This window comes from Chenopodium album, chromosome 18, assembly GCF_948465745.1.
Source record: "Chenopodium album chromosome 18, dcCheAlbu1.1, whole genome shotgun sequence".
Taxonomy (NCBI): domain Eukaryota; kingdom Viridiplantae; phylum Streptophyta; class Magnoliopsida; order Caryophyllales; family Amaranthaceae; genus Chenopodium; species Chenopodium album.
The window spans coordinates 22,631,178-22,650,906 of NC_137851.1; the positions used below are offsets into that span (position 1 = coordinate 22,631,178).

Here is a 19,729-nt window from a genome sequence, read left to right on the forward strand (position 1 = left end):
AATATATCGTTAGAAAGCTCTTTTCGAGTCTAATCCAACTACACTATTATTGGACCCTTATCATGGACCAAACTAAATTGGAATGGACATTTTCATAAACATAGTACATTTTCGAAAACAGATAGAAAGATATTTTATTAAAACAACCACATCACAAGACTTTTCACACTGTCACTTCGTTCGATATCAATGACGTGAAAGATACTCATCACTGGGTTTGGCTTTTGGGGAGACACAATTAGGTGTCTATAATCATACAATCAAATTTTATACTTCCTTCGTTCCACATATATTACAATAATTAACATTTTAGGAATTTTCACAAATATTGAGATATTTCCTTATTTTACATGTTTTCTCTTTTTTTTTTCTCTCCTCATCATGTGGGTATCGATCTTTATTCTTCTCTATCTCTCTCCTCTTCTTAAAATCCGTATCTCCTTCCCATGTTGCAATATTAAAAGAATGGAGGAAATATAATGGAATTTACACTAATTACCATTTCTTTTTTCAAAAAATAAAAATACATATAAAGGTTTTAACTAAATGTTAATTATGTTTAAAAAAAATAAATAAATAAACTAAATGTCGATTAAACTCGTTACAATGTCCCTAAAATTGTAGCCGAATATGTTTTTGTACGCTTGATGTCAACGCAAACTTCGAAAGTCCCTAAACTATTGCTTATTCATCAAGAAGGTCCTTAAACTCAAAGGAAGTGCAAATGAAGATTATGTGTGGAAAAATATACTTCCTCCGTTTCTTTATAATTGCAACACATACTTTATCACAGTATTGAAGAAAAGTGGACCTCACATTACATAATACACTTAAAATGGGGTTAATAGGTTGTAAGGAGCATAATCAAGTGGGCCATGTGCTTTAAATAAAGGGAATAGTACAATTTTCACCATAAAAACCTTCCTTTTATAATGTGTTGCAACTATTGTGACATTTCCATTTTAGGGAAGTGTTGCAACTATAAAGAAACAGAGGAAGTATAATAACATTAAAAAATTGTAAAATCACATAGAAGAGAAAGGAAGATAAATTTAGGTGAGTTTTGGTCATGTGATGGGGACCAAACTGTAAGTATACAATTAGGCCCCGTTCACTTCACCTTATTTTTGCTAAACTAAAATTAATTTTACTGAACTGAAATTATTTTTGCTAAAATGAAATTATTTTTACTGAACAGAAATTATTTTTACTGAACTGAATTTATTTTTACTGATTCTCTATTAGGCCTTGTTCACTTCAGCTTATTTTTGCTGAACTGAAATTATTTTTACTGAAACAAAATTATATTTGCTGAACTTAAATTATTTTTACTGAACTGAAATTATTTTTTACTGAACTGAAATTAATTTTATTGAACTGAACTTATTTTTACTAAACTGAAATTATTTTTACTTAATATTATTTTGGTGAAGTGAACAGGGCCTTATATTTCTTCTTTAGAGTTACTGATTTTTACTAAACTGAAATTAATATTATTGAACTGAACTTATTTTTACTAAACTGAAATTATTTTTACTGAACTGAAATTATTTTTACTAAATATTATTTTTATAAAGTGAACTGAACAGGGCCTTAGAAGCTAATATAATTCTATTGGATAATCGGGGGTAAAAATTATGCAATTATACTACCACTGCATATGTATATAGTACTACGACCATATTTAATAAATTAAATGAATATATACGTAACTAAGGCCCCGTTCTATTCATCTTATTTTTTTAAACTGAAATTATTTTTATTGAATTGAAATTTTTTTTGCTGAAGTGAAATTAATTTTACTGAACTGAAAGTATTTTTGCTGAACTGAAATTATTTTTACAGAATTTCTATTATATTTCTTCTTTAAAGTTAATGATTTTTACTAAACTGAAATTATTTTTACTGAACTGAAATTAATTTTACGGAATTGCAATTATTTTTACTGAACTGAAATTAATTTTACTGTACTGAACTTATTTTTACTGAATATTATTTTTTTAAGGTGAAGTGAAACTAACCTAGTTTTACTTAATACAATCCATGTATGTACAAGCTAATTTTTTTTATTAAAAATTGATGCCAATCATACAATGTCCAAATTCCTGTGAATTTTCACAATGATAAATGCATTATAGACCCGATGATGTATCATTAAGACACTAGTACCTAGTAGATTCTTGAACACGCATCCTATATATTGAGGGTAGACTTGGCAAATGAGTCGTTCAAGCGGGTTTGGGTCGGGTCAATTTCGAGTCAGCAAATATTTGGGTCGGGTCAATCGTGTTTCGGGTCGAATTCGGTTAGCACTTCAAGTTATCTTCGGACAGGGTCATTTCGGTTCGGGTCAGGTCAATTTGTAGGACCTGAGTCAAAGATTCAAAGGAGGTCCTTGTAGACGATCGGAGCAAGCGAAACTCAATTCCGCACCGCCTCCCTTCCTTTCCTTTCGTTTTGCATTTCTTCTCAACTATATGCTCTAATCTAAGCCCGATCGGGGGATATAGGCATAAACTCTCAATTCGACGTCTACTATTTCTCTTATCAAACTCATTCACATTCATGAGCAGCTGCTTTGGAACAGACCTGCAAAAGAGTTGTGGATACTGCTATACGAGCTTGCACTGTCTTTTCACACTTAGGCACACAGCGTGCCATTGGTAATGATTCTGCTATTTAGTGAACCAATCTAGTCCAATTCCAACCGGAATTTTCGGGTCAATGTCGGATCAGGTCAATTTTGGGTCGCGTCAATTCGAGTCGGGTCGAGTAAAGCTTGCGTCAAGTCACCAAATAAATTCACTTAAAAAATAGTTGGAAAAATAAAGTAAATTCGTTAAGAAAATTAAAAAATCGTGAGTACCTATTACTTAGGAAAGAAAAAAACCCTAAATTAAGTAATTCATCATTTCACCCTATTCACTTCGGGAATCGAGTCACTTTGGGTCTGGTTATTTTGGTTCGAGTCAGGTCAATTCGTGTTAATCAATTCGGATTTAAATCGAGTCAGGTCACTTCAGGTTTCAGGTCATTCCAGGTCGGTCAAGTTCAGGTTTCAGGTCAATATCGGGTCAGGTCATTTCGGGCATCGGGTCTTGTTCAGGTCAACTACATTTTGGGTCGGGTTCGGGTTGGGTTAGTTCAAGTTCAGGTCTTTTTTGGGTTACGGGTCGGATCATTTAGGTCGGGTTAATTGAGGGTAAACTATTTCTTAAGTACCTTGAATACGAATTAGTATTAGTAATACGTAGTATTGGTAAAAACCTCATATGTGAATTATTATTGGACTTAAAATTTTGGCTTAGAAATTTTTATTTGCATTTGCTTATGCTTATCAAACGAAAATAACCAGAAATCTTCCCTGATTGTTTGAAAATCGACGTCAAAATAGCAACAAATTCCAACTGTGGTTGCTAAATATACCATCACATAATCCAGATTTGTTTTGCATGTAAATCTCAGCCTCTCAAGGATCAAGTGCACAAGCCTTATACACTAATAATATGATTAGAGTACTGCAAATTTACCTTTGGATAATGCAAATTTATCATAGGACCAAGACTAACTATTGAGAAAAATAAGCAAGTTTTCCGACACAACGTAGCAACAGCGTCATCCCCATTTATTAGAGAAACTAGGATACTACAACAAATAAAATATATTTCTCTTTTATGTATTTTATGTATCTCATATCAAAGACATCAAATATCTGAGGGGCATAAGTGAGGCAAATGAGATCTGGGGTGTTAATCTTATGATTAAAAGAACCCTTTGGAACAATATAATATATCAATACGGATACCCAGGGGTGCATTCCATACCCTTCCAAGATATCATTTTCCGGCGATCCCTTCCCCTGATAGATCTGGCTTTCAGATCACCACTGACTGGCTTGCACAAGCCAATATCAATTACCGAATTGGATTTTCTTTCTTCTGAGGGTTGAGAAGCCACATTTAGGTAGAGATCAAAGAGCATTGCAAGGCAATGCACTTGATGAGACAAGATATAGTCTTCTTGATCAGGAGGTAACATCTTCAGTATGTGAAGATTGACCTACAAGAAAAAAATCAACAGTTGACGACAATGTCAAAAGAAACCAATTCCAGTGGCAATAAGTAACAGACTGAGATCAATGTAAATGCTTCTTGACTGCTCCTACTAAGCCTAATAGATATAGCGCAATTATCTTATAGCCTAACCATCAAAGGTGGGCGAATCAATGCACATGACTAGATTATAATATGACCTTAATTGACCGTAACACAGCTTACCGAGTCATCAAAGTGCAGATACAAAGGATGGGTCATTCTATATTCTTTCTGAACAAAATAAAAGGCAAAGAATATTGGAGCCAATCCCCCACCCCCCAGAAAATAAACCAATTGACAAACAGAGATTAGCAGAAACATTGAAAATCTTTCCTTATTATCAGTATATTTTTAGGTCAGTTTCAGTACTTTACAGGTTTTTTCTTTCTATTCTTTCAACAGTAGTATTTCTAAGCCCGTGTTGATAAGGGACAAGGACTGAATTCTAAAACACTTTGTCCTTTTTACATTAATTCTGGTTCTTAGGTAGCAAGCTTCTAGATTTTCTATACTATAAGCTGCTAAGCTAAGAGTTGGTCGGTCATATACTCATATCATAGGCTTGAGCTAGCCAACTTTCCACTAGGTATCAAGCTTCTAGATTTTCTACACTATATAAGCTGCTAAACTAAGAGTTATTTGGTTATATCATTGGTGTGAGCTAGCCAACTTTCCACAAGCTCCAAAGGTTAGCTGAGTTCTTATAACAAGGCAAGTCACAAACTCACAAGCCTCATTCTTTTCCTTGACTAACCAAATCCAATTCTTTACTCCGCCTTTTTCATTAGGAAGACGTCTTCCAAATTCAATTCATGTAAATAATTAACCCAACACACTTCTCATCTAACCTATTTGCTAGAATGGCACTATGTAAGATAAAATGTTCTACTTACTATTTTTGAATGACTTACTGTTATGATGCCATGCCATTGGATCAAAGTTCTCAGATAGTAGTTTCTATGAAATGATAGGGATAAAAGCTAAATACTCTTTGTAAATGTGCTCAAGGAAGCCTAACAAGAACTTAGGTTGCACAAGGACAAGTACCAAATCGGGTACGGAAACGGAACGGGTATATAGTACGGTAGTTTAAAAAAATAGAGGATATGGATAAAACTAATTAAATATTATATAATATGCTCTTAAAAAAGAAAATTTCATGAAAATTTCAATAATATTTGATTATTTTACTTTATATATTTAAGTGTCATGCAAAAAAATCATTAAATTTCATCAAAATGAATAAATTGAAAACAAAGTTTGTAAAATAAAAATAACTAGTATATACAATCATATGACAAAGTGCCTGGTACCCAAAAGGGGGAGGTTGTGTATTGTGTGTTTGGTACGGGTACGATGATCAATTGAAGTACCATGCATTATAGACAAGAACAAACTTGGATTCAGTAATGATAACATTTTATTCACACAGCTGATAGGATTTTGTATTAGTTCATTATCAAATTACTATTCCATATTTAAAATTAGGACCCTGATGATATGTTAATTTCAAAACATTTTATAAAGAAGTAGATGACTTTGTAGGACATCTCGTAGTGAACACTATTTCTCTTTTAAAAAAAAATTTAGATGTAACAAGACCATTCAACACAATATATATAGAAATGATTCCAAGGGAAAGGAATACAAGGTCAAGCTTAGGGAACTACATATATGCCTATTAGGCTATTAATACTATTGCCAAATAAGAAAAACTTATTTTAAGCAAAGGAGTGAGGACCTATGCTTTTGAGCTTGATAAAAACAATTTCTGCATAATTCAGTTTTAATCAGGGAAGATCAGTTATAAACAGTGCAAATCAATTTAAATCGATAATTTTGAAAAGTTAAATCGATGTCAAACTAATTTAAAAAATTTAAAAATTAAGTATAAGAAATAATTGGGTTCATACAGCAAAATTTAAGAATTGAACATGACAAAAACACAAGTGAATCAGCATGATCAATTTTATTTAGAACAAATACAAAAACTTAAATGAGTTTAGCTCAACTGAAGTGATCAAGGCTTTAGAAACTTTAATGCCTACCTCAGCTTCCATGGCACGAAGCTCATTGTACCATATGGAGTGGTCGAAGGATGAACTGTTTCCATCAGAAGACTGAGCACGTAAACTCAATCTGAAAAGAGGAGGCCTGAGTGGATACTCCATGCTTATACAAATCTGACATTGCATAAAATCAATCAACAAAGTGGCTGAAAAACAATAGAATTAAAAAGAACATCTGAAACTAAGTATTTACCTTGGCCTCTAGATCAACATCCCCCTCCTCCACATCTCTTTTTCGGGTTAAAACAAGTTCAAACTCTTTAACTGCATAATCTACCCAAAAATTTCCCTTGTCAATAGCACTTTCATCTTCCCGGTCAGTTTGGGGAGTGTCATCTACATCACTTTCACTATCCAACATAAGATCCATATCATCCTCATTTCGCCCAAAACTCTGGTTTCTGGCAGTTTTGACTGGAACTGTAATATTTTTTGATATCAGTGTCATCTGTTTAGAATGTTTGGCAACTGATCCTTGATTTAGATTAGTAATAGATTTTTCATCAGTAACAACAGCTGCTGGAACCAAAGATGGAAGTTCCCCATCCTCTGTCACAATCCCCTCTTCTTTAGAGGACCCAGCTCTTCCTGCCATGTTTGTATCCAACGAAATATGGCCTTGTTCCACATCAACTCTAGGTAAGGGAATACCTTGGTTTAGAGAAGATCCTAGAGGTGACCACCTATGCAGAAAACACAGGTGTTCATGTGTAGCCCACGGAACACTTTGACAGATCAGAGGGGGCCATGTATGTTTTGCAAGTGAATCAAGCTGTTCCCTGTAATCCAAAGATAACACTCAACAAAACAGAATCCACATAGATAAACATAAGAAAAGATAGTCCACATTATATTCAATTCCAGCAACCAAAAAAAGCAGGCTCAAGATGTGTTTGATTGTTAGCATCCATACACATAAGAAAAAGTTAGCAGCTGCAAGGGACTGCAACTAAACCCAAAAAAAAAAAAAAAAGGGATCAAAATCCAAAAATTTGCAACATTCTGGTTTTCATATACAAGTCTTATATACTATCCTATCACTTCAAAACCCAGACAAATAGAGCAGTAACTCACGCAAGTGCAAGCTGAGCCTTCTTCCTCAACCTAACTCTTTGCACCACCGTCTGCAATCGATTTTGCTGCCGATACAGTGAAAGTCCTGAAATAACAGAGTCCTTCCCAGCTTCTAACTTAGCAGCTTCATTACTAGTTGATGAGGGTGACAACTCCGGCAGAAAATCAATTCCTGCCAAATGCTGGGCCCATTTATATGGGCGCATAGTACGTTTTTCATCAAATTCTGCTCCATCGCCCAAGAGGAGCTTAGCAGACTGCACCAACAACACATCAAGGTAAAATTTCATAACAGGATTTCAGAAGAAACAAAATAATCAGCATTGAAAATTTTGCATATTCCCAGAATCATACTACATATACACAACAGTTGCAATTTTTCAGGTCAATAGTATATCAATCATCAAGTAGTCAATGTGGCATAAGCAAGATGTTCATACTTGATGAGGTAGCTCAAGGCCGGTGTCATCAGGGAATAGATTGCACAGAATGTTATTTTCAGGCCCTTGATCAGACCCCTCAACACCCACACAAACAACATTCAGCTTTAACAGGTACTCAAACTTCAAAGTAACAAGTCTGGCAGACTTTGGATCAGAAACTTCATTGTCATGGACATGGAGAATGATTCTAAGTGGATGAGCCTGATATATCCCAGCTGCATCACCATTTTCCTTGCCAGCCATTTTTTTGGGTCGTTTTCTCCTTCTTTGACCATCATCTTCCTCATCCACTACATCATCATCTATCCGTGAATTTTCCTGCATGGATGATATGCCTGGATAACAGAAATTTGTCAGTCCATTTACCCAATGATAGATGAAAAATATTATATCTACAAGGAAAATCGGCATCACGCTATAGCTACTGCATGCACATTGCCTTTTGTTTCTTAACACTGAAGAAACAAGATTAACATGTAGAACATAAAAAATAAATAAATAAACAAGATAAAAGGGAAAAAAACACATGAAGATATACACTACAGAGTACAAACAAAAGATCAGACAACACAATATAATCATCCATATTGAATAAATCGTATTTAAGAACGGGAATAGCAGATACCAGTATCTTTCTGTGTTTGCCGCCTAACAAAGGCTTGAGCATCCTTCAAGCTTCCAATTATTTCCAATTCAATGTTTTCCCCAAAAGCTTCCTTTTGGGCCATGAACTGAGAATAAATTATATACAATGGCTGAGGAAGCAACTCTGCAGCATGCATCTGTTTTTGTTTCTTCGTATGTAAAAGTCCTAGTTGGTTTTGTGCAGGCAATGACGCTTTCTTTAAAGCCTTAAGATGTGAGGGAAGACTTGATAAGAACTTCTTTCTGTTGGCAATAGTCTCCAAAAAACTTTTCTTCTTCTGCTCCAGCTTCTCACGAAGCTTGCATAGCTCTTTTCTCTGTGAAAGCCATGTCAATAGTTCTCATCCATCATACAAAAGTTCATAAGATTCAAGTCAAAGTGGAAACTAACTCCAACCATCTAATTTAACAAACAAAAATTAACATAAAAAAGCAGTGAACTATATGAATCAAAGCAATAAAGCTTGCAAGCCCCTTGTATCACTTTGTGAACCCCCTAAAGAAAGAAAGGAAAAAACAGAAGAAATTAGGGTGGAGATGGAGAGCTTAGTAATACATATATACTATCCCTGTCCCCTTAATAGTTTCAAACTTTCCTTCATTGAGAAAGACTCCCCTCTTAGATATAGGCTTCATCACTGATAAGTCCAGTTTCTCTCCTGAGAGTCCACTAGGATTCTGTACACACAACCGATACGCATCGTGTCAACACTAGTACAGAAGGATGGACCAAGTAAGAGCATCACAGACATTAATAGCACTCCATAATTAAGACAAATAGACAATTACACTGATTCTGATTCAACTCTTCTATTTAGTGAGAATCACCTTTACAACAAAGAATTTTGTAAAAGAGAATACATCTAACAGGTGAGAAACTTTGGTTCTTTCATTTAGAAGATTTCAACAACAGAATATATGTAAAAATGGAAGTAACTAACAAGTAGAAACTTTTGTTCTTTTACCAAGGAAGTTTCATGCACTACTCAGCCCTAGTGGCTTTATTGCACTATCATGTCTATCTAGCAGCCTGCTAGAAGAAATTCTGAAGGGATAGTCTCCAATTTCAGCTTATAAAAACAGGCAGATCATGCTGTTGTTGGCTGCAACATTGTATTGTGGAATGGAAGTGGTAAATGGTTGAGGCTTCTGTGCACTATTACTGTTTCCTACTTTTTTACAATATCTCAGGTGGAAGAAATTAACAGCATGTTAGAGGTCCTAATTGGGATATTTTCTCAACAGCAGAGGTCATATTTTTGGTGATCAGGAACATCATGACGTCATTGGATGACACTGGTGGCTTGATAGGAACAGAAGAAAGCAGACAGATCCACCCATCATTGCCAAATCAGTGGAACAGCCTTATAACAATTGAGATAAAATTAGACCCATCCAACCCCACCATCCTACATAGCCTCAGACCATTAATTCAACGAATCTAGGTAAGGAAGGTCACACATAAAGGACGATCTGCAGTCAAAATCAACAGACCCCTACAAAGGCAACCATAACATGTATGCCTCATCAGGCATAAGAAAGCTATAAGGCATATCAACCCATTCAAATAACCCAACTTTTCGCCAACCTCAACAATTCCACCCAAAAGAACTAAACAATCGTCATAATATAAATGGCTCACTTTATTGCAAGGCTCTTATTATGTATCCATCATGGTTCAGAAATACAGTTTTTGCCGCAATCGTGGAAACTGTCAGGTTGCAGGAATGGAAGTGACTTGTTGGTCGTGGACCATGTTGTGATAGTTGCAATATGAAACTGTCTTCAAAGTCGTTCAGGATTTTACATCAATTGTACTTTGTTAGAGTAGTTAGAATAGACTATTAGAGGCTTAGAGCCATTATTTGGGAGACATGGAGATTCTTTCAATATATCTTTGAATAGCAAGTAACTTTGGAGCACAACACGACATGTAACGTTCAATTCGGAGCAATTCGAGGTTGGAGCTTGGAACGTCTGGTTCGAAAAAGATCGCAGCTTTTGTAACAAGCCTTACTCAACCGGACAATCTCAGTTCGGTTAACTGAAAATCCCTTACAATGCAGCCGAATTTTTGTACCATGGAATTAATACTCTCTTTTTTTTTTTTTAAGATGAACAAATTAATATAATAAGAGCTAACATATACTTTGTATATAGTAAAAAGTAAGAGGGCTTGCTCTCATCCAATGGATAAAACTATTAATATTCACCCAGAGTTCCCGAATCTCCGGAATTGAGCAACTTCTTTAGGCCCTAGTTGCTGGCATGCTAAATTGCTACCCTAGTCCACAACAAATCACAAAGTGACACCTGAAAAGGTATGCAAAGTATGTTCTAGCTGCACACACCATAACATTGCTAATTTGCTATCAAAGCATTATGGTGACTATGCCAGCCACATCCACTTCTTCCCCTCAGCCTTTCCTAACTCCACAAATAGAATCTCCCAGAAATCCATGACAGAATGGGGTTATTGTGCAATGAATCGGGTGAACCCACCTCAAGCCATTCGGGTTTACAAGAGAAGAAGGAAGCAACAGCAAAGCAGGGGACAAGAACAAGCAGCAGCAGCAACTTAAGGAGTCAGGACAAAAGTAATTAAGGAACCACTAAGGAGTGTGGTGACTGTTCTGATCCTCTGAAGGACACAACAGCAGTAAGAGACAAATGCAATTAATTAATTAGGGTACCTTTGTAATGGGGGATGCTTGGTATATATAATTAAACAACAATAGAGCAGCAGTATGTTATGTGATTTGTGAAGTGAATTGTAGTGTAGTAGTAGTTTATTCTCTCTAGCAGTAGAGTAGCTCTAAGCATACAACCTTGTAGCCGTTATCTTCAAATTATCTTCAATCAAATACACAAGCTTCCTCCTACTTCTATTTCATTTATCTTGTTTGGTTGCACTGAGAATCTGGTCTATAGCATATTGAGCCACATGGTATAAATTATAGCATGTGAGCAGGATTTACATTTTCTTTACGAACCATATAGTAGACATACCAAGTTATTGTTACAAATCCCAAGATATTAATATAACGAGGGATGAACAAAAATCCAGAGCTCCAATTCTGAATTGTCTTGATTTATCACGCTGTGAGGAATTACCTAAACATTAAACTCTTAACACATACATATTAAGGATTAGTCAATCAATAAATAGAAACCACAAATAACTCAGCAAATTATACAAATATCAAGTGAGACGACATAATTAGCATAGATCAGGTCCAATGCCAGTATCGGAAACAAAAAGCATTCACCTAAAGCAGATCCTTGGCTTTCCAAAGGAATAACTGGAAAATTTAGTAGCACATACATAGGCAAATATTGACAGTGCGTGAAAGATTTGCACACGAAGTTACATAACAAATCTCCCATCCACACCCAGAAATCTTGCACCCAAGATAACTAAATGAGAAACCAAATTGCAACCTGAAATTGCACCTCGGATAACAAGTTTTGTGATTTGGTTCCTCATTTAGTTATCAGGTCCAATTTCAGGGTGCAAACCTTTGTTTTAGATAACTAAATGAAGTTACATAACAAGTCTCCCTACTCTCACCAATACAACACATTGAGCATCCCACCAATTTTGACAGAGCTTTATTTAAGGATTGGGGAGAGATGTTAAGAACATACAAGTGGTCATACTCTCAGATTTATTTGTGTTTTACCAAGTAAATGAACACCTCACCTCTGCTCTTTATTTATGTATTTATTTATTTATTTTCAAACTAATACTCCCTCCGTTTTATAATGTTAGTCCCATTTACATATATCGATGCAAACTTTTTTTCACAAATACTATCTCCGTTAATTGTTGTCTATTTTATCTCTCAAATAATACCCCAAAGTTGCAGATAACAATTAACTTTAACGGAGGTAGTATCTTTTATCTCACACTAGCAAAACTTAGATATTAATAATGTACTCATCGAGACGAATAAAACTAGATCTCATATGACTATGTTTGTTCTTATATATAGAGAAAAATTTAGAAGATTACTTCTAATTTTTAATTGTCAAAAGAATCTAATGGGACTAACGAACAGAAACAGAGGAAGTATATAAGTTTGACCAAGTTTGAAATGTTGCTTCAAGTTTGTATGGATAATTGGAGGGGGGGGGGGGAATCATTGTTAGATATGATACTGATGATGATGATACTAGGGAAGATGCCTAATAATTCTCAATAACTCAAGAATTGAGGAAGTAGTTGGAGAGAACTATAATAACACTGCAATACCCTTCTGAAGTGTTTGGATGCAAGAATTTCATTTGAAACTTCGTAATTGGGTGAAATGAGGTGTTTGAGAACCCAGTAATTTGAATTATGGAATTGGCCCATATCCTAAAATGGTGCTAAATGCCCATGAATATGTGTACTTCAAACACTGTTTATTGTCATAAAAAAATTTTCTGATGCTTTCCTTTCTCTTTCATACAATTTATTAGTTCATTAATCACAATTCTATTTCTCTTTCACACCTAAATTTTCCTCTTTTAAAACTTACACCAAGGCACCACTGTCCCAACCAACACCACCATTACCCTCTCCCCTCTTGAAAATTGCTATATTCTATGCCACTGCCACCTTCTTGTCAGTTGTCACCACCTTTTCAATGGCACTTAATATGGCTTAGGTTAATTCATATTTGTAATTGTTCAAGACTCCTTTGTTCCCAAGATTGGTACCGTAAATTTGTTCTCAGTTTTTTTTTTTTATTATTAGAAGAATTAGTCTCATAGTTGGAATTAATTCTTCTTTGCTTTGGGAATCAAATATTAGAATATCCAATGTTCTAAACTAAAAACCAAAAAAAAATCACTTATTTTATTGAATTTTTCTTTGATCAATGTATTCAAATATTGTTGTAAATTTTATTTTGGGAGTACTATTAATAAATTCTAGTCCATCTATTCAGATTTCGAATCCAATTCTTCTGCCTACTACTTTAGTTTAAATTAAGTTGCAATACTGAATCCTACCTTCTCAGTAAGTTATTTCTTCAGCTGAATGTTGACAATTCTAAAACTGAAATTCTACTCAATTCCAAACTTAAAGTGGAAATTCTAGATTTCACATGTCATTATTAACAAAACAGTAAATTTGAAATTGAATTTCAACATGTCAATTCCAACATTTAAAATGAACAAATTCATATTCCAATTTTACAAACACGACCGCCATTAAAAATGGAAAAATTCAAATGAAATCCAGTTTATCCAATTTTCCAAACACTACCACATGTCAATTGTGCTTGAAGAGACAATGCTCAATGCGAAAAACTACACGGTATCATTGATTAGAGCTGGTGATATGGGATTAGGCCCATTAGGAAAGGCTGGATTGTGAATGAAACTACCCTATCATTTTTGACATTTATCACAAGACATAGTTTTAGGTGATTATTAATTATTTGATCATCAATTTTTATTTTATGATGTAGCTGACGTTTTGGAAAATATGAAAATATGATCCAGTGAGGGTATCTTTTTTTTTTTGAAAAGTTAGATGTGATAAAGGATAATGGGGTACTTTTATTACATGTGTGATGGTGTAGGGCCCTTATACAAGGAAGAGAAATGCAAAAACCATTTTCCCATCAATAGTATTCTCAGACATCAATATCTTAAATCCCAAATATCCTTCCACTTTTTTAAGCACCATATCCCACTTCACAAGATGGTCGTTCCTATTACCACTAATTCCAAACTACAACAAACCTTCATTAACTTCTCAGCTTTATGTTACTGCAGCAACTGCAATCTTAAGAAAAGAAAGATCATACACTATGTAAACTACCTTTGCTACCAAAAGAAAAGTACATGTTCTTCCAGCCATCCAACCTCCTTGAAAAATTTCATAATCACAGGATTCAAAAAAACCCTATGATGAGGGATCCCTCCAAGAACCCCAATAAAACTGAGGGGATAAGCCTGAATTGGACAACCTGCTAAACATGTTCTTTTTTACCACCTGAAAGTTGTTTTTCCTTTTGTATCTTTAAGTAATACCTATCAACTCAAAGAATATCAGATATCCTTCACTCAAGTAATCATAAGAAAATGAGACTGAAGATTCCTAATTCATGGCAATTACCTAAATCCTTAGCGAATGACCTCAGTTTGCAGAAAATGGAAATATATGTGACCATTTGTCCCCTTCCCAAAAAAAATAAGTTAAATAAAATAAAAATAAAACCATGAAGTTGGAATTACCCTAAATTAGAGCTACCTATTTTAACTTTTGTAAGAGTTGTATTGAGTGAGTAGTCGTTTTGTTCTTATGTGTGTGGGGTAGGAAATAGGATGGGGGCCTTGTTAACATATAATGAAATAAGGCAATCTGTTAAAAAAAACAAGCTAACCGAAAAGGAAAATGGACAATTTTTGGGTTGGGAGATTTAATAACACTGCCTTAAGAAGACAATATCCAGGTAATAATTTGATATATAACTGGATGACAGCCTTGGTCACTTGGAGGCTGCAACTAAATCCCTAGATAACTAGCACCCAATTAGGTAAATCACAGCAAGATTATCAATGAGCAAGATTATCAATGAATGTATGATGAGATTCACATAAACTTACACAACATTGTAAGATATAAAATGTGAATCTGTCACTCAGATCACATTTTTTAAGTTTCTTATACACATGTAGAAGAGATCAGGAGATGACAAGCCAAGTAAATGACTACCACATTATGCATACCACTCTGCAATAGCATAGAGATACAAATAAGTAATTACCTGGAAAAGCTCATAATTAAGCCTCTTAAGCATCAAGTTGTGAGCAGTTTCATTTGATACAGCAGTTCCTTTAAACTCTTCAGGAGCTTGACTAAAAAATTCAGCCTCGGTAACAAGTTGAATGTCAGGATACTTGGATTTGAAGTCTTGGCATGCCTTTATAGCTTTCAGGTAGTGGCTCTTCTCATACATCAAATTATGAAGTTGCAAACTCGTGGAGTCCACAGGTGCTTTTGCACGTTCAGTCTCAGCTTTCACACGATCTTCTTGGATCAAGATCTTTCGGTTTGCCTGCATCAAACATCCTCTATCATGACATTGCAAAGGATTCTTACTACTAGGTTATAGATTATATCCGTTGAACATAATAAAGACTTTAAAAGGAAAACTATAAATTAGCAAGATTATAATTCAATCGACATAAAGACAACTTTCTCTATTTAGTCTTTACATAGCCATAGCATCCTTTAGAAAATGAAAATACAATATTGGAAGTCCAAGAAGGAACGGAAGGTAAAATAATAAATCAAACAATTTCATTAATGTTATACTATTTGATGAGCATGAATACATAAATACCATCATAAAATTATGATATCTAGATATAATAGACCTAACTTGTTCAAAAGGATGACTAAAACCTTTAGGATATTATGTGCCAAAAAAAAAAACCTAAACTAAGAGAGAGAAAGACATGACTATCCAAACAAGAACGTATATCTCAAAAGGATGTATCAATTTCTAGGTGTAGTTCTATTGGAGCATAGATACATGCCCCGCCTTTTTTTTCGCTATATCTCAGAAGGATGTATCAATTTCTACCTATACAAACAAAAACGTGGAAATCATAGATGATAACATTATATTCTTATTTTAACAACCCTTGGCATCCTTTATTATAAAGATACATATTACCCCCTTTAGGAAAAAAATAAAAAAAAATAAAAAAAAAAATTAATCTTACCCTTATCCATTATTTTCACCATATCTTAGAAGGATGATTCAAATTCTACCAATAGAAACATGAATGTACAAATATTAGATGATAATTTATATTCTAAAAGTTACCTTATTAAAATTTTATAACCTTTAACAATCCTTGTTATGAAAGATAAATTTACTATCTCTAGATAAAATAAAAATAAAAATTATCTTCCCTCTGTTCACAAATAAATGTCCCATTAGATCCAAAAATCATGTCTCTAAAAAAAAATCTTATTTCTCCACTATTTATTTTACTATTCATCTTTAATCAATCAAACCCTACTATTTTTTTTTTCTTTATTCACTTGCCAAACCCCACAATCTCTTTCTATATTCACCTTTAAACAACAAACCCCAAATTCTTCTTTATCAATTCACGTGTAATCAATCAAAACCCCCACACTTTCTTTATTCTTCAGAAAAATCTATGCAATAGGCCATAGGGATTTTCATTTGGAGAGTGGGAATAGGGATTTTCATTTGGAGAGAGGGAATATGAAACAAGTTTAAGTCACAATTTCTTAAAGCTTTATTTTTGCAACTATTACTCCCTGAACTCCTCAAAGGTTGAATTATTTCAATGTTGAAGACAAAAGTTTGAACAATAAAATCAACATCAAATCGAATGATGAAATGAACTTCCAAGATTCCATATTCTAACAAAAATTTCAATTGTATACATTCGTTATTAATTCGTCAATAGCACATAAACAAACCACATTAAGATCATACCTTAATCTAAAGTATGGTCGATTTGGTCACCAATAAATCCAAAATGAGCACATCAAAGATTAAACAACATAAGATAACTCTAATAAAGCTCATCACAATAATTTGTCATAAGCATGCAAAAAATTATTCATCCTTTAATGCTAGAATCTTTGGGTTTGAAGTTAGAACTCACAAAAGATTAATGGAGTTCAAACCTAGTATCAAAACCTACATGTAAATCTTATTTAAATAAATCAAGAGCAATATAATGAAAATAAAAGAATAAAAGACTTGATCATTTTTTTATTTTAATGTTATATGAATGAATCTCAAATATCTCAATCAAAACAATATTTGGTATACTTGGCTAAAAAAATCAATTTTTGATTTATTTGTGTGAGGGTGATGAAAAGTAAGAGCTCCTCTTCTCATTTTTCATCCAACAAATTGTCATCAATAAATCTATAAAGTCCTTAAAGATGATGATGTTAACATGTGGTATCTATGCTTTACAATAATCTATATGGATTCATAAAACAATTGATATATTGCTTTTAAAGAATAACTAGATAAAACCGCTATTGCTAAATCAAGAAAGAATTTAATGAAAGCCTGATCCATGCTCAAACTTCATTTTGTCTTCCTAAATAATTTGACTAAATATCAAAGATATGATTTAGATGCACTTTTAATAATACAAATAATGAAATGAGTCAATAATAAGCGGTCATAAACTTTTAGTGTACTTCAAAAGCATTGCATTCTCTGCTAGAACTTAAGGGCCATTCCGTCAAGTGGTTAACATAAGAGAAAAGTGAAGGGTAAAACACATCTAAAAAATCCAATATGTTTTTTTTTTTTTTTTGGTATGGAGTAGGGACCGAAAATTCTATAATAAAGTTTATTGATCTATGAATATACGGAGAAAGAAATGATATAGACCCAACTTCTCAACCACAATCGCTCTTTTTCTTCCACAACTTCCTTTCTACCCCTTGCCCTCTTCCTTTTCGCAGCCTGCCACCTCCAACTTCCTTCAAGTATTCAGCCTTTAACCATAACCAACAACATAGTCTCTGACAATAGTGTTGACAGGCCCGATTAAGAATCTACGGAAAATTCAAGGCCCCAATTAACATCTATGAAGCCAAATGTGACCGAGCTTAGTCATGGAAATCAAAATTATGGCTTGCCTGGCATAATCGATCAGCTCTGATCAAATCTCTCTCTCTTTCTTCCACAATTGAACCTTGGGATATTAGTGGTTGATATGATATGTTTGGCAGGATAATTCATAATTGCTTTTGTAGATGTTGTGACTTACCATCCAGCATCATCTTGAAAAATTGTTGGCAGGTTGCAACTTGAAAGTAGGTAATGAGAGCTGAATAGTTATCGAGAGGTGATGGGATGCTGGGGAAAGATTTGACATGGCTAGCTGACAAAAGGACATTGAGAGAAGAGGGCATGTATGATTGACTTTATTTGCCAGAGTTGAATAAGTAATTGAACATGAAAATATCTACTTAAATACAGTCTAGCTGTTTTGTAGTACAAAATGTTATACTGACCTTATTGAACTAAAGTTTCCAAAGCTACACTATAACTTCAGATCTACATTTCGGTAAAGGCCCTTAATTCCAATTGCATGATTGCAGCACTAATCAGCAATCACAAGCTATTGTAAATTACAATGTCAGCTTAAAAGGTGTCCATTGCAAGCAGTCTGACCCCTAGCATTACCTCAATAATAGCATAGAAGCCATTTCCAATAATACAGTGAAAAACACATCTTGAGATTCAAATCGGATAAAGTCTAATTCAAGGTAGAAACATAGCAAGCTGCTAAATCGGATTGAATTTAGTTCAATCAACAATACCAAACACATACCCACCCTCAATTGTCATTCAAGCTTTATACACTGCAAGAAAAATTAGTAGATAGAAATTCAGGATAGCCTTCGAAACGATTTCAGTTCACCCATTAGCTAAATAAATCTTCCCACTGCTTCATACTCCAGGATATAAACATTCGCAATATCGCAATAACTAACATTACACCAGCATGAATGCTAGAACCATTGAATTAGCAGGTACAAATTCAGGAAACCCTTAGAACGATTTCAGAATCACCCATTAGTTCAACAAATGCTCTCAGCTCTCACTGCTTCATATTTCGAGATTTACACAATGACAATATAGTGATACCTAACATTGCGCCATAATGAATGCTAGAACCATGAAAAAAAAACACAGCATGAATCATACCAATTAACAACAAATAATTCAAGCAACCAAAAAAATTAATTCGACCATGAAAATCAAAGAAACAAACCCTAGAAAGTGAGAGATTTAGAAAGGAACCTGACGAAGAGAGACGAAATTGAGGAACATCTGAGTGACAAGCTCGCGAAGCTCAGGTTTAGGTTTATCATCCTTTTTGAGAGAGAGCATCTTAGCAACTATTTCTTCCACAGAAAGCTTGCTCTCTTTCAGCAAAACATAGGGAGATTTCTCCGCCATTGGAGGAGCAACATTCGCTTTCGACGTTGATGCCGCCGCATCTTCCATCTTCACATCCATGGAAGCTGAGCTCTGTTACCTCGATGTGGTTAATGCTTGTCAATTCAACTGTGGAGTAGTTTTAAAAAATCAGATGTAGCTAGAGCTGTCAAAACTCAAAAGGCAGGCATCACCGGACCACACCAACCCGGACTAGACTATAGATTAAAATTCAAGATCCGAAGCCCGAATCCCAAACCGAAAGTGTTTTTTTCTCTTTGAAGCACGGTTAAGATTGATTTAAAAATACACTTTAATAATCTCAATTTTGTCTAATCTATTTTAATAATCCTAACTTTTGATTATTGTGCAATAATTCCAATTATTAACTACGTTTTATTTCTTTAGTCCCAAACTGGTCAACAACCCACCTAACATGTGTC

At 34.2% G+C, this 19,729-nt stretch overlaps 1 protein-coding gene across 1 annotated transcript; it reads right to left on the bottom strand.

Moving 5' to 3' along the window:
• Positions 1-3,573: 3,573 nt before the first annotated feature.
• LOC145591616 (THO complex subunit 5A-like) lies at positions 3,574-19,433 on the bottom strand. The gene is made up of 8 exons (XM_081648128.1): positions 19,149-19,433; positions 15,090-15,380; positions 8,306-8,642; positions 7,678-8,015; positions 7,238-7,494; positions 6,357-6,942; positions 6,143-6,277; positions 3,574-4,059 (listed from the first exon to the last, which is right to left on the bottom strand). Exons 1-8 carry the CDS (start codon positions 19,365-19,367, stop codon positions 3,793-3,795), a joined length of 2,430 nt encoding a protein of 809 aa, XP_081504254.1. The 5' UTR covers positions 19,368-19,433; the 3' UTR covers positions 3,574-3,792.
• Between the last annotated feature and the right edge of the window lie 296 nt (positions 19,434-19,729).

Excerpts from the sequence above, each read along its gene's own strand:
- LOC145591616 (XM_081648128.1), bottom strand. The coding sequence starts at position 19,367 with ATGGATGTGAAGATGGAAGATGCGGCGGCATCAACGTCGAAAGCGAAT. Across the intron at positions 15,381-19,148 it reads ATTTCGTCTCTCTTCGTCAG|GCAAACCGAAAGATCTTGAT; the intron begins GTTCCTTTCTAA and ends TGTTTGATGCAG. Across the intron at positions 7,495-7,677 it reads GCCTTGAGCTACCTCATCAA|TCTGCTAAGCTCCTCTTGGG; the intron begins GTATGAACATCT and ends TTGTTGGTGCAG.